Below are 15,961 nucleotides of genomic sequence, written 5' to 3' on the forward strand. Positions count from 1 at the left end.
CATCATAAGAGGTTGCGCTCAGGAAGCATCATGGAAGATAGCGCTGGCCTCAAACAAAACCCCTTCCACGATCTCTGAATTACTGGTGTGTGAGGGCTCCTCGCTCCAAAGCTTCTCTGCCGAGCGGAGCACAGGACACAGGTCAGTCTGCGAAAGAGGCCAGATGCTAATATCTGGGGTGGGTGCAGGAGAACACGGCTAGTGCTGAATGCTGGGTAGCTGGCAGCAGGAGGAAGTGGGAAATGGCACATTACAAGGGCTAGATCCTGCCTACCGTCTGCCCGCAGGTAGCCCCATTGACTTCCACCCTCCGTCTGTACTTCGCTCAATAGCACTGGGAAACAAACCCCTCCGTTTAGTGACGGACCTGGTACGGCAAAGGAAGCAGCAGTACAAACTTCCCCAGTGCTGCCCTCCCAAGGTGAACGCTGCTCTAGGAACTGCCGTGAGACCGGCTAGGTGGCCAACAGCCACCATGGGGTGGGTCTGACTATCTCTGGGCCCAGACTTAGCCCTGCAGCCACCAGCTAATGGCAGAGCTCTGGAGCCCATTATGCAGCTCCAGAGTCATTAAGTACCACTCCCTCCCCCAACAGAGAACAGCTCCTGAGCGCTGCTTTCTCCTCTCTCAAGCGCCTTTGCTGGGTAGCGTTGGTTCTAAATGGTGGTCACCGGGCTTTGTGACGCGCTGCACTGGGATTTTCAGCCACCGCTAAAAGTCTTGCTGTATGGCACCCTGGAGATGGCTCTACCCAGAGTCCCTGGTGCCAGAGGCAGGGGGGAGTTGGCGTACTGTCGTGTAGAAGATTCCAAGAGCTGCTATGGATCTGCTGTTAGAAGCTGCACAAGGGTACAGTATTATTCTGCCTACCTAAAATAAATTCCACATGCAGTTGCAGCTATCTTTTCCTGTGCTAACTTCTGAGTAGTGTCTGCTGCACACTGGTTAAAAATGGTCATGTTAAAGCCCAGAGGTGGCTGCATTTCAACTGCAGGAGGTGCAATTGCTTTCTGCTACTCTACCTGTCCTTTATAACGGAAGGATTTATAAGAGGAAGGATGGTCTCATGGTTAAGGCACTGTACTGGGTTATACTGAAGCTGGGTTTTCTTCCTAGCTCTGTCACAACCTTTCTGTGTTACCATGGTCTGATTCCCTTAATGGCTCCGTGCCTCAGTTTCCCCAGCTGTAAAATGGAGAGAGTGATGTGCCCTTACCTCTTTGTGTATGTGAGGTGCCTGTGTTAAGAGTGGATGTAAAAAGCTGCACTGTACAATAACCAGAAGTTTTATTGGTCCTACCAAACCTGATCCATGCTACGTATTCACAAGTGCCATCTACTGGTAATTAATCTGTTAACTATCTTCATACAGGGAGACATCTCCCATTTATAGAGCACTCCTGTAACAATCCTAAGGGGCCAGTTGGGTGTCACTTTGGTAAGAGGGAATCCTTGTCTGACATAGAGCTCGGAACAAGCCCCATCTCAACCCTCCCCTCTCTGACACCGGGTGTGTCTTGGAGGAGTGCTGAAAGCATAACCAAAGCACACTGAACTCCTGCTGGTGTAAGAGCCCCTGAGATGGTGTAAATTAGAGCAGCCTTAAGGCTGCTCTAATCATTCTGGGGTTAGAACCCTGGAAAAGCAATTCCAGGATTGGGGAGCTACGGAAAGCTGCCCTGTGGCTCCCAGCTGCAGACAGTCCTTACTGGGAGCCACTATGGTGTGGGCCTTCAGGGATTAATGCTTGAAAGTATGCGTGCGTGTGCACCTGATAGTTCCAACGAGGAACAGGTCCCCTGCACCAAGCAGAGCGGAAAGCCAAGCGTGCCTCTGAAGCACAATGCATTCCTCCACTCTGAGCTGGGCAGCGGGGCCAGGCTGCTCGCGGGCTCACGCAGGAGCCCGGTTGTCCTGCCTCTCAGGTTTCTTCCGTACGTTGGTTTCCTGTGTCTCGCTGCACCAGGCTTTCCTTTGGGAATGGTGGGGGTGAATCCTCACGCCCATGACAGTGAGAGACAGGCAGCTCTGGCTGGAGCCAGGATGCTGAACCGGTGTGCTCTCTTGCCAGCAAAGCTCTTCTAGACTAGAGCACCTCAGGCTTGACCTGCCTTAACTCCTTCTAGCCAAGCACCAGCCTCCATTAATGCAGCTTCATGGCTGTACCTCAATCCCAGTGTGTAACACCTCTTCTCTCGGTCTCCCTTTCACAGCTCTCACCGATCCCACCTCACCCTGCTGTGTCTCTGCCTTAGTCCTGGTGGGTCGCAAATGTCTCCTGCTACTCCACTTCGGAGCTTCTGCTGAGCGCAGGTACGTCCTTACCACGCCGGTGTTGCTGCTTGGCTGCTGCTGCTGTCATGGGTAGGCACTCCTCCGGCCCTTGTCACCCCTATACACCCCTGGCTGAGACCCTGGAACTCGCTTCCTTTGTGACTTTTATTTAATCCACTCTGCCATCTAGCCTCCCAGCAGCACACAGTTATGATCCCTGAGAGCTCGTGCTCTCAGAGAGGCCAGAGACCCCCTTGTCCCTGCTGGCTTGGCATTCGGGGAGATGAACAGCCGCTGACTTTGAGTGTCACGTGGCGCAATAAGCCTTGAAGAGCAGGATGTCAGACATCTCTCATCTACTCTACCCATGGAATGGGGGCGGGGGAGAGAGAGAGCCCGGGCACTCAGTCTCCTCCCCTCCCCTCTCCAGGGAAATATTGCTTAATTAATGAACCCTCCATAGCTGGGATTTCAGAAGTTACCTGCGCCAGTCTCTGGAGGAGCCTGATTCCGCCCTTCCCTCCGTGTGTGTGTGTGTGTGTGTGTTTGCTGGATAAATGCAAGGTGAGTTTGAAAGGGGCAGCACTGCCCTCCCTCTGGCAGGAAGTGACCTACCTCTTTAGATCTCTCGAGTCTCTAGAAACCAAGGGACAAATCTGCAAGAGAATAATACACGTTGGCGATGGTGCTGGGTCTGTGTCTGCCTGGCATGTCTGTGATCACGCTTGATTGTTTCCATCCCACACAGGCACTGATCACTGGAAGAACATTCTCTTCCTCCTGAGCCAACCCCTGGAGACCATGTCCTCTTCCCCTCCCCAGCAAGCCAGGCTCATCTCATGAAACGCAAAGAGCGCAGGTTTATTTTGAGAGCAAGCCAAGTCTGCCCTGCAGTGGAAACCGGCAGGGCCACCTGGTCGCTGGCAGGAGGCAGTCATTACAAGGCAGGTTAAAAGCACTTGCTGCCAGGACTCTGGATAAGTGAGGGAGCCCAGGCTTTGTCAGAACATAGCAATGCCTCCAGTTCAAATCGGGAAGCTTTTTAAACAGAAAGAGCTTTTGTCGTAGAAGCCCATTTAATGCTCAAAGCGACACTGTTGAGTGCCTTTATTTTACAGTAGTTTTCTTCCTCTCCATTATACATAACAGGCTTTTAGAACATGCCACTTCTTTCCCTTCACTTATTCCTCAGCTGCTTGGCCAGCATTGATTTCTTTCTGCTGCTGCTTGCTGCCCAGCCTTGCCTTCCCCACTGTTCGAAACCTCATTGAATGTTCACCAAAGGAAACATGAGCAAGGGGAGGCAGTGTGGGAACAGGCTGTCTTGAAGGGTCCATTCAGCATGGGATAGATTCTGTGGCGGCCCAGCCTGGGTCTAGGAGTAAAGGTTACAGCATTTTGCATCCTTTAAACTCTGGGCTTGCATGGCTGCTGGTGCTACTTAGAGCAGTCCCAGGGACTGTTTAAGTTAGTGACTTTGTGTGCCCATCTGTTGGCCACTCCCCTTACGTCCTCACATCCCTGACACCTCCCAGACTCAGCTAGACCTATGCCTTTGGGACAGCTCCTTCTGATAGGGGATATTCCCGGAGGTCAGTTCTACTGAGTGTGAGGATAGAATCAGCTACTCTAAGCACTGAAGCTTGCAAAATTTCCTCTGCTTTGACTGCTCTCTAATGAGCAGGCATTGTAAAGAATTGAAGCCTGAGCTGAGATGAACTGAGTGATGAGAGAAGGTTGTGTGTGTGTGTGTGTGTGTGTGTGTGAGTGAGAGAGAGAGAGAGAGAGAGAAGTGGGAGCTGTGTCCATTAAGATACATAGGTGAGAAAAGGTTAAACAATTTTCATTAACTATCCCAGATTTTCCTATGGATTCATTTCAAATCCGTTACTTAGGCCAAAGAAAGCAAAATTGAGGCTTTTTCTGCATTTACAGGTTTTATTAACCAGACAAAACAATAGTCAGAGAAATAAAAAGTTACAGAAGGGAAAAATAAATAGGTACACAATGGCTAAAGAGAACTGCATGTGTGGAATTTATCAAACTTAGTGATCAAATTCCGTGAATGCAATGCATAGTAATCAAGGTGCTATAATCTCACTTAATTCTATCTAGGAAGACCATTTCTGTCCATATTTGGATCCTTAATAAAAACCCTTTTAAAGGTTAGTCGAGTTTATACCAACCAGTCACTGTGATCATCAGTGGCAGGTATGAACGTTAATTCTAAAAGCAAAAATCCAGATAACTGAAACAAGTATTTTGTTATGTCGTGATTTTCCCAGGTATTAAAATGAACCATAGTCAGGTTTTAACATCCACATCATGTAATCATGAGCTGGGCAGTTAAAATGCTGGATCCCATTGAAATCAGCGAGAGTCTTTCCATGACTTCAGTGAACATTGGATTCAGCCCTGAATTAATTTAAAATTACTTCAGAAATTCACTCAGTAAGTAGAACAGGGACTTTGTTACATGCCCTTTATTCTCTTACTTTGCTCTTATGTTTTAACCAAAATCAGAACCAGGCAAACTTTAGCACTTACCTCTAAAATCACTGAAGCAAATTGATATATTTCCCTTAGCTGATTTGGTACCGTCTCAGATCATGAGCAGTGAAGTGTTTAACTCTTTCTTCTATGCTGCCGGGTGTAGGCTTCTTACCTTTCCGCTTGTATACAGGTGGCAGCTCTCTGTGTAGGCAGTGATGAACTGTGCTCACTTAATGTAGCCAGGTTTTGCACATTGCATGAGATGAATTTTGAGGTCTGAGCACTTACCAATTTAAAAAAAATGTTCTAGGTGCCTACTGTTCTGTGGCATTAGTTCTCTGCACACACTTACACACACAGGTAAGTAGCTATCATGCTTTAGCCGTGGATCTCTTAGGCCAGGAGAGGACTCCCTCAACAGAGATGCAGTGTAGAGCTGGGACAAGAGACCCCGAGCTGATCCCCTCTCCCGCCCCAGTGTAGGGAGTGGGAGGGGGTGTGTCAGAGGTTGTGGGAGGGAGCGTTATGGAGGATTCACAGGCAGCTCTTGGGAGGATGCCATATATTAGAGCAGAAAGGGACTGCGCTAATCTGTCATAGGGCCACAAGTTACTGGAGCAGCCGGAATCCTGAGAGCACCTCTGCCCCCTCCCCCACTCCATGTGCTTTGCCTCCTGGAGACGCGCCGCAGAATTTCAACCTTTATGAGAACTAGCTATTGACATTGATCAGCTCGCTTCTTAAAATGACATTGGGCCTCTCCTATGCCGTGTCTTTAACTAGCATGGGAGGGGAGTGAGGGCTCGGCCTGGTGTAGCTCCGAAAGAATCACTCTTGCTTTAAAGCCTCCGGTGCAAAGAGCAGGAAACACGCTGTCCCTTTAAATGAGCACTCCCAGGAGATCAGTACTCCCTGCAGCACGGCTAACTCCAAATGCTCAAAAATCACCAGGTTATTTGAAATCTGGGCTCAGTTTGTATTTGTATTTGCCTTCTGGTTTAGGAGCTGTGAAGGTGACGTTTTCAAGCTTGTCTCAATATCCATTGGGGCTAGAAACTTACTTAACAAAAGCTGGGATGCTCACATTGTCACATTACTCCAAGAGCAGGGACTTTAAGAAAACCGCCAAATATCAAAAGACTTGGTAACACAAGCCAGTGGCCTGTGTTTCTGGATCTCTCACTGTAACCAGAGACTCCTCTGTCCAAAGCCAAGGAGGGACTGAGACAAGCTGTCTTTACTTTATTAGCCACTAATTGCTTTTAATGCAGCTGATTTGTGATATTGACATGATCAGAGGCTGCTACTTGCTGGCTAGAGGAAGCAGTGAATGCAGGGGAAAGCTGCAGTCCTTGGAGCTGATCCCCTTCATAGCTGCTCTAGGAATCCTGGGGCAACATTGTATTTTGTGGATAATGTTTCAGTGCAGAAGCCTTTACAGACTCTGTGGGCTGGGTAACTAGTGTAAAAAGCAGGAGCTCCTCTGTTTTTTTTTTTTGTTTTTTTTTTTACCATTTGAGGATTGGGCCTGGTGTGTGTGTTTGTTCTTCCCCTGGAAAGCATCCCCTTCTCTTTCCCTTTCCTGTATCAACCTCCCACTCCTTCCGCCAGCTACATTTGACCTTTAATAAGCACCATTTTTGTAAAATAAATGGTTGAGAGTTATTGCTGAGTGGCCCCTGGGCACTGGCTACCTACCAAGCCTGTGCTCTACAGCAGCTTGTAAGGGGAAATTACATTTGATCTACATTTCCCCCATCTCCACTCTCGGCTTCAGAGCTTTAGAGACAAAAGGCAGAAAAGAACATGTTCTCTCTCTCTCTCTCTGCCCCCTCCATGCACTCGTTCATTCCTTCCCCTTTTCCAAGGCTGAGAATCAGTGCTCTCACTTCTCTGTCGCTACACCCTTTCATCTCCCTGCACCGAAACACTGGGGCAGGGCGGCTGTCGCAGATGAGGAGAGAAAGCCCTTTGGTTCTTGCAGAAAGGAAAAAGCCGTTGGCATGTGCAAAAGTGCCGGCCGAACCCTGGCTCTGCTACAGCAGGAACGCAGCTTTCTTTGATGGAAAGATGGAGGGAATGAAGAGCAAACCGAAAACCAGGTGGGAGAGCGTGTGCTTGTACCACAGGGGCTAGAGAGCGCTGGCGCCTTCCACTGCTTCACCCCCATGCCAGCTGGATGCTGCCCACCATTCACAATACCCAGGCGTGTCTTCGTGAGACATGCTGCACGGCTGGCATCCGGGTCTGTGCAGGGCCATTGCAGAAAGCTGAAAGAGATGGTGATGCTAGTCAGTGACAGGAAGGCACAAAATGTGCGGCTGTTCTAAAGCTGCAGGGAGCAGGAATTTTTCGCACATGCAGTTACTGCAATTGCTGCTGTTTCCCTACAGCAACCTCCCTGCCCCACAAGCCATTTCCCGTATGCCCAGGGTGGAGCAAACCAGCTATTACTGCCGTGGGGAGTCAGCAGCAAGGGGTCAGCCTCTCCCTGCAGGGCTCCAGCGCCTGCTGACACAAGAAGCCCCCTCCCTCGTCACAGTTCTGTATTGGATTTCCAGGGTTGTTTACTGCATGTTGCATTTTATCCATCTCGGCAGAGCCCCAAGTGCTGGCACAGGGGATTAAATAATGACTGTTTGTTAGGTTTCTCCAGAGATGTGCTTTCAGTCAGAATGACCTTCATTTAAAACACTAACAAATTAACTAAAGAGCTGTAGTCTCTATGAGAGAGCACCATGTGTGTCTCCTCTGTAACAGTCTGCATGAACTTGGACACACAATGGCTGCCAGTTGCCTCAGACAGCAGAGTCCTTAGTGAATTAAAGGTACAAACAGTGTTTCTGTTGCTTTGCTACATGCACCCAAATACTATATGCTTTGAGTGCATCAGGAATCCTAATGATCCTCCCAGGGATTGTTGCCTCCCTCCCTTTAAGTTCTACCATCTTACAAGGTTTTTCATCACAGCCTAGGAGGACTAAAAGGAAGTTCCCTTCAGAGCTCGTGGGTGCTGAATGTGAATGACAGCCATGGCTTTACATGAACGTACCTCTTCCGCCTTGCCAGGTACAGTGGAGTGCCTCCTCTCCTCTCTAACTTTCCCAGGCCAGAGCACAAACCTTCCAGCCAGCCTCTCTTGGAACGTGCCCCTCGTTTGTGGTTTTAACGGATAGATGTTCCCCCAGGTGTCAGCTCCAATCCTCAGCAAGGCTGATTAAGTCTGTGCCTTCGAAGCCTACCCCAGGAATGTGATCGATTGGGGTGCCCTTGCTTGTGATATATACGCCGAGCCTTACAAGAGCCTCTGCAGCCTTCAAGGTAGACTGCATTTCTGCATTTGAGCCTCGTCACTTATTTATCACCAGGCTCGCTGGGGGGACTCGCTGCCTTCATATTTCCCAGGTGTTTGCACGTCCCTGAGGCCACCTGCTCAAGACACTGAACTGTCTCGCTGCATGAAGCAATCTCTCATCACCACCCAGTAACCATCCACCAGACCTGGCAGCTCTTCATTTATTCCCTTTCTTCCTCGTCAGCCGGCAACTTGCTTTTGCCTCTTATCCTTTCCCCAGCGCATTCCCTGCTGCAGGGGAGGAGGCTTCTTTCTGCCGGGTAAAGCGTTTTATCTGCGGCAATCCTACGTATACCCTTCAGCAAAGGATCTCAAAGCACGCTCAGTGAACTGATCCTCACATCAACCAATAGGCCGACGTTTGAGCTATGTTTTCCAAGTGTCACACAGACCATCTGGAGGGGCGGAGGGGGTTTCCGCACATTATGATTCTGTCCCCTTGTGGAGTGCTGCCTGAACTGGTAAACAGAGGCCCAGAGAAAATGACTTAAACTCAGTGAGGGAGGGGATGTAGAATTATTTGAATAGACCAGATCTCATTAATGAGCTATTTAAATGCAGGCCGGATACTCCTTGCACTTAATCCAGTGTAAATGAGGATCAACTCCATTGAGATTGGTGCATTTACACCAGCGTGAGCGACTTCTGTTTAGACTGTAAGCTCTTCAGAGCAGAGGCTGTCTCTTATTATGTATGTGTGCACGGCACCTTAGCAAGATGGCTCGCTGATCGCAGTTGGGGCCTCTAATGATGACGAATTCAAGAAGTGGTATTAAATCTTGTGCTTCAGGGTTTAAACCAGTCTCTAACTATGAGACACCAGGATGAGACTGATGGGTGGGGGCGGGGAGAAGAGATCATCCCTCATCTTCTACTGCAGGGTTCTTACACCTTCCTCAGAAGCATCTGCCACTGTCAGAGACAGGACACTGGACTAGATGGACCTCGGGTCTGAGCCAGTCTGGTGGCTCTTATCTTCCTAAGTGCTACTGTGATAGAGACAGGATGGCGGAGTGGCCTGGGCTATAACCTGCAAGTTGGGAGACCTGGGTTCAAGTTCCTGCTCTGCCACAGACTTCCTGTGTGACCTTGGGTGAGTCACTTAGCCTCTCTGCATCCCTTCCCCACCTCAGGGGTCTGGGGAGTATCCAAGCACTCCGCAGCGTCGTGTATTTATCCTGTGGCAACTGGGGGCCTTTTCAGTACGTGTCTTGGACAGCGAGATGGCTAATGCAAGTAACAATAGTGAGCGGAGAACCAAGCCTAGGATGGCTGAAAACAAACTGTCAGACCAAGCCTTTCCCCTCCATTCTCTCTTTCCTCCCCTTAGTGGCAGCATGATGACCTGTAAGCCCGAGAGCTCTTGGTCTCACTGACCAGAAGGGGTCACCAGAGTGACACCAACTCTCCTTCCCCACTGATGGAGCTTGCTGGGCCGAATGTCAGTGCAGCTGTTTGCCCCCAAAGTAGCCAAGAGGCAAACTTGGTCTGTGCTGGGCCCAATCCTTCTCTCTTGCTCGTCAGTGACAAAGTTCCTGTTGACCTCAGTGGGAGCAGGATCTGCCACTGTGTCTGCAAAGCTCTCAGCTGCAGTGAGGGGGCTCAGGAAGACCACACAGCAGTGCGGTTGCTGGCCCAGCAGCGCCTGCCCCTCGCCAGGTATTTAAATAGAACAAGTGGGGTGGGTCCCACAGAGAGGACAGATGGAGCCTTCACTTTCACTGTCTGACTGCATTAGAAATCTGTTCACCTGGGACAATGGCAGAGAAATCCTGGACCAGAGTTCTCCACAGCCAGGAACGGAGTCTGAGCTTGACTGACAGCAGTGAACCAAGGCACAACTTGATCTGTTCTTTCTGTGTGTGATGTAAGGCCACTGCCCCGTTGTCCTGCAAATCCCACCTCAAGGATGGCTTCTGTTGTGAGGCCTACAACTAACAGAAAAGTCTCTGCCCCTTTGTGCCTCAGGTTCCCTATCTATAAAATGGGGAGTAGTAAGACTGACCTCCCTTGTGAAGCACGTAGGATCTACTGAGGAAACACACTGGATAAGAGCTCTAGGTGGTGGTGTTATCGGCTAGGTCGAGGGGCAGAGGCGTAAAGCTGATGAATGTTTTCGGACCAGAAAAGGAGCATAATGTAAATTATGACTTTGTCCCTCCCCCTCAGACAGCAGGCTCTTCTGGGCATTGCTCTGTGAATTTGGACAGAATCTGAAGCAGGTGGGCACTGTTGGGTTACAGGCTGTTTTGTGGGCTGTTTCCAAGCTGCCTAAGGGAGTTATAGAATGATAGAATATCAGGGTTGGAAGGGACCTCAGGAGGTCATCTAGTCCCACCCCCTGCTCAAAGCAGGACCAATCCCCAACTAAATCATGTAGTTGGAGTTAGACACTCCAAAAACTACAGATTCTCCCGGGGTATTGAGTCCCTCGCTCCCTTGGGCCCCTTTGGAAATTCCAGCCTTCTTTGCTGAGCTGGGGCAGCAGTTCTTCTTTCACCATAGGCCAGAGGGGTGGGTGGGGGCTGGCCAGAGCACTGTGGTTCTGTTCCTGTCCCACTCTGATCTCAGCCTTTCACAGTGTGAAGTGAGGGATTCTTGGTGCATGGCTTAGGAGGTGGCTCCTACAGATGAGGACATCCTGTACCCCCCATCCCCACTCCTGGCTGACTACCTGCAGAGAATCCTGTCTGTGAGTTGTGCTTTTCCTGGGACAGGCCTGCAGGCGTGCCCATCAGCTGTCTTCATTCCACTAGCTCGCTCCACTCTCGAGCCTCCCGGCAGGTTACAGATGAGAATGGTTTCCAGCAGCGAGGGCACAAGGCTGGGAGTCAGGAAAGTAGGGGGTCTAATCCCAGCTCTGCCACTGACTTACTGCATGACCTTGGGCAGGTCACAGCCCCGCTCTGCACCGCAGGTTCCCTATCAGTAAACGGGGGATGGCAGCACTGCTCACTCGCCTTTTGCAAGTTCTACAGGGGGCTGTCACTAGATGATATAAGTGCTAACGATTGATTTTCCCAATGAAATCAGTTATTCTTGCTAGAAGCCACTGAGCAACTACGCACTTCCCTCCCCCACACTCCCAAGGGCCATCCCTTTTGCAGTTGCCTTCTGGAAGCAACGTTAAATCAGGATCCTGACGGTCCATGGTCATGATAGTTCCCCTGGCGCTTCTCAGCAGCGCGGGAGTGTAAATCCTGTTGTCCTGCCCCTCTTCCAGCGTGGGTTGCTCCACGCCGCCAGTTTCAAACTACCCCTCCAGTCTGATTTGGAAATTATATTTGTGTTGTGAGCAGGGGGTTGGACTAGATGACCTCCTGAGGTTCCTTCCAACCCTGATATTCTATGATTCAGTGATGGTGCATCAGGGCATGGAGGTGCCTGCATTTCATTAGGCGGGGGAGGGACTCCCCTTTTTGCAAAGCTCTCTGAGGTCCTATGGGGCAGAAGGTGCATCGTCTCATGCGAGCTAGAGCAACAGGCAGGTTCAGGGGTACGGAGTGGGGCCTGATCCACCCTGCACGGATGCTGAGGCTGGTGCAGGGACTGAGGCAATTCACCTCCCTGCTCTCAGGGCTGGTTCAGCACTTGCTGCGGGGTAGAACAGCTTCAGAGGCTGCCCCAGTGTATGCTCCAGCAGCCCAAACCCCCCAGTCATGCCCCCCATCCCTGACAGGATCCAGGCCTGTTCCTTACAGTGGGGGTGCTTGCAAGGAGAGGGGAGTGATGCAGACCTGGCCTCCCCCCCCCCACCGTGCCTGCTGCAGAGGCCCTCTAGCCAGGGGATATCCTCTGTGTGAGGGTGGGGGGGGGGGACAGTCTTTACAGGTTCTTAGGCAGTGCAAAGATACCCAGCCTAGGGGTGAATTTCCCTCTCCTGGGTGTCTAAATTCCCTTCCCCAAGGCCCCCTGAAACGAACTCTGTGCTTGATGGCCAGCATCACTCCATATCCCTCCACCAACCTCAGGAAGCAGCGGAAGCAGATTTTGCTTTGTGCCCCATGCACAGAGCTCCCCAGTGCCTCCCCCAGCCCCTGCGTGGGCCTATTCAGAAGCAGAATTGGGCCCTCCTGGAAAATAAGGCTCTTGGTCCGTGGGTAGCCTGGCTCATCTGTAGAGCCTTCAAGGTGACAAGCTGCTCTTCCCTCTGCCGGGCTGGCAGTCAGGCAGGTGAAATGTCAGGACTGATTAGGCCATATGGTGGTGTGTAATCACCTGACAGAGAGCATGACGACTGTTAAAAGAGCAATATGCAGCCCCCCCTGCCCCTCTCCTGCACCTGGGAACATCAGCACAGGCAAATGCCTGGTCTGATCAACATCTTCTGCTCTCCCAAGGGCCGTCTTGCAGCGGGTTATTGAAGGGCCATGAGAGAACCTGGAGGAGCGCCTGGAGCACGTCCGAGAAGGAGCTGTGCCCGGAAGTTGCTGCACAATACCATTGTGCCAGGAGCTGGGCTGGGTCACACACCCTCACCCACCCCCTGATTCTGGGGAGAAGCAGCCAGTGGCTCAGATGCAGACTCTGAAGCTGTGAGAAAAGCACAATAACCTTTGCAAACTCTCCTGCCAGTGGGCTTCAGTGGGAGATTCCCATTTGCATCGTGATTCCTCCCCAGTGGAAATATCCCACCCCAGCAGGTTGTCCCATGTCAGCCCAAGGCCCCCCAAACGCTGTCACCTGAAAGCTAAGTAGCTCGCTCCTGTGCCTCTTAAGCCATGCTCCAAACAGCAGCTGCCGTTGCAAATGGCAGATGGGTTGGGTTTGCAAGGTGCTCAGGCAGCCCCCATGATGGGGGGGCCATATACTCCAAACAGCGCAGCTCTCTGACAATAGCCTGCTTGGGGCCAATTTTCTCAAGGGCTTGCTCCCAAAGTGCTGTGCTTCTTTGAAAATCTGGCACCCTGTGGACACCTGGTGTTGGCAGTTTCACAGAGGTGCAATGGGGAAAGAACCCTAGGGGCTGGGTTGAGGCACAGCAGTAGGCCAGGAACCCTTCTGGAGTTGTACCTTCTGTAGATCAACAGCATCTCCTGTTCCCAGGGCCGTCAGTCCAGCACTTCTCACTAGCACTAATTTCATGTGTTGTTTTTTTAAAAAAAAGTTTGATCCAAACACCTCCCCCTCCCCACCCAGGCATTTGTCTGAACCGTTATCGAGGCTACAAAGCCGAATTTCCACAGGGTGGCTGTGGAGGGATTGTTGCCCTCTCACGAAGCAATATCTGATCCCAGCTAGAGCTGTGTGCACTTCCGTTCCCAAATCTCTGGGCATTGAGGGTGGGGATAGGGGTACTTCAGCCTTACTGGGGAAGTCAGTACAGCGAGTGAGCCTTTCCTTGAGGGTGCTACTTACAGGGGGAGTGAGTGGGCCCTTCCCAGGGGGTGAGCTTATATATTGCATGACCTCCTATTGGGGATGGAGTATGTGTAATCAATGGGCCCCTCCCTGGGGGTGGAGCTTATATGGGGAGTGAGTCCCTTGCTGGGGGCAGGCAGGGGCTGGATGCAGATCAAAGGGCATGTTCTTTCTTCCAGAAAAAAGTTGAATTCCTCACCTCAGAATAAGTGCATAATAAAGCAATTTTTTCTTGACATCTGCTAAAATGTGCAACTTTTGACCCATGTAAATAAAACTTGCTAGGCTGAGGGGAAAGAGAGAGAGTCATTTGTCGGGCTCCAGGAATAAAAGCAAGTTCAGGGTTATTGGGGTGGATTCATAGATGGTGTCAAATTGCTATAGCTCCACTCACTTCAGCTCACACCAGCTGAGAGTCTGGCTTGACATTAATTTTTCTGAAGGGTCTGCTCCATCCCTGCTCCCAAAGATCCAGAAAGGGCAGAAATATCCCTTTGCTGTTAGCAGCATCCATTGAGATACACAGAGCTCAGGCCGTGCGTCTTGTCGCTGAGCTCAGACGCTGCCTCCCATCGCAGAGCTCGTGTGTGAGTCGGGTCCTTTGGCCGGAACTGGAGAAGCTTCGTTCGAGGAGGACGTAGCGCTGTCATTCCTAATGAATAGGTTTTAGTGGATGTCTCTATCGCTGCTCTGAGCACGTCCTGGAACGTGCATCGTCCCTCGCAGCCTTCTCTGAGATTTGTATTCTCACTGTGCTGGGTGTGCCTTCGCCAGTCCCCTGTGAAGCCTGTGGGTGAAAATCATTAGCATGCCCTTAACCTGACAGAGTCTGCCACCTGGAAATCGTGTGAGGGGATGTAAGAGAATCAAAGGCGAGAGCCTCTGAATCAGATCCCTTCGAAATAATGTCTCTGCCAATCAAGGAAAAGTTGGTGTCAGGTTCTCAGGGCTTTTGACAGCAGCAAGGAGAGTAACATACTAAGCAAAACGGTAATAAATGCCTCAGCCGTGGCCCTCGGGGCTTCCAGCTTGGAGTTCAGTGTCCTGTGCAGGAAAGACTGGAAATGCTCCTGCAGGGGGGCGTCTGGCAATATTTCCCCACCCTCCTGGAAAAACCGGGGTCTTTATGCTTTGACCTCCCTATACCTTGTTCCCCTGTACAGTTGTCTTTCTACAACACTTACAAGCAGTACTGTCTCAGGCTGGGGTTGTCTCACAAGCTAAGTAGCATGAGGCTCAGGAGTGGGAGAACTGCCAGGAAAGCTCAGGTGAAGAAGAGATGGCATTGCTATCTTCTGTCTGAGTCTGTACTGGAGAATGCCTTTGGGGCCATTCGAGGTGATGGGCCAAGATCCTCAGATAGTATTAGTTGGTCTAGCTCCATTGATTTCTTTGGAGTTACACTTATTAGCCTGGCTGAGGATCTGGCTCCATATCTCTTGAATGAACTATAAAATTGAGGTCTTGAACAGTTGCTGCCATTAAAAATCCCATGAAAGAGCAGGGTGTATTAGGGCTAGCCATGCAGTATTGCTTATGACTTTGTTTTTCTTGGCTACCACCCCTCTAGCTGTCTAAGGACACTTGTGACCGCTATGGCAATTTCCTGCCATTTCCTGGACAAACCTTACTTAAATGTAATTCAGTATTTTAGGAGTTCATTGTATTAAAAATGCAAATGTTTGTGTTTGTTGTGGGATTTTGTCCCACATCTCCAGGGGGGAGAGCTGACCAGTGTCCACTCTGGGGAGTGTTATGAGCTTCTAAGGACTAGTTGAAACAATGTGCCAGCCAAGAATGAACCTTAAAGTTAAGTGGGTTTCCCAGGAAATTTCTAAGGGGTGACGTATGCAAATGTGCCCACTCCAGTTATGCCTTGTGGCGCTTCACCTTGAGGAAGAGGCCTTTGTTAGCTGTCACATGAGGACAAGATCACAGGCCCAAACTGCATAAAGGAGGGACTCTCAGATGCCTGGGGTGCTTGTTCTGGCCAAGGTGGCTAGAAACTTATAACCACAGAAAAAACCCCTGGTAGGCTTTGAAGGACTGACTTCTATCAGAGTCCTTGTTGGAGCTGAGGTGATCTCTGGTAAGCTTATTAGCATGCATGCAGGTCTGTTTACAGAGAAAACACGTTAAAACATTAATGCTTTCACCCAAAGAATAAATGTGCTTGCTTAGGAAAAGCTGCGTGGTGCCTTTATAACTGTGAGCAATGATGCTATGGATAGCCTCTGGGGAGAAAGCAAAGCAGGCCTCCTCAGGCAGTCTGGCTTGCTGGGGAATTCACAGTGCGGTCAGGGAGCTGTGCAGCCTGGAAAAGCCACCTGTGAATGGGTGCCCTTGGTGGACCATAGAGAGAGAATCCAGGTGAAGTTGCCCTGCCCTGTGACAACACTGCAGGCACAGGAAGTCTGTTTGGGATGTTCAGTTCAGCACAGAGTATCCAGGAGGTTTACACACTGTGTGTTCTCTCA

At 50.6% G+C, this 15,961-nt stretch overlaps 1 protein-coding gene across 2 annotated transcripts in view; it reads left to right on the forward strand.

Moving 5' to 3' along the window:
* Positions 1-15,961, forward strand: part of SRRM4 (serine/arginine repetitive matrix 4) — a 282,156-nt gene that overhangs the window by 74,339 nt on the left and 191,856 nt on the right. For both annotated transcript variants that reach the window (XM_074972531.1, XM_074972534.1), the window contains exon 2: positions 2,215-2,314. In XM_074972531.1, coding sequence (XP_074828632.1) covers positions 2,215-2,314 — 100 coding nt within the window. The remainder of the gene's footprint in view (positions 1-2,214; positions 2,315-15,961) is intronic.

The sequence above is a fragment of the Natator depressus genome, chromosome 15 (assembly GCF_965152275.1).
Source record: "Natator depressus isolate rNatDep1 chromosome 15, rNatDep2.hap1, whole genome shotgun sequence".
NCBI classification, from domain to species: domain Eukaryota; kingdom Metazoa; phylum Chordata; order Testudines; family Cheloniidae; genus Natator; species Natator depressus.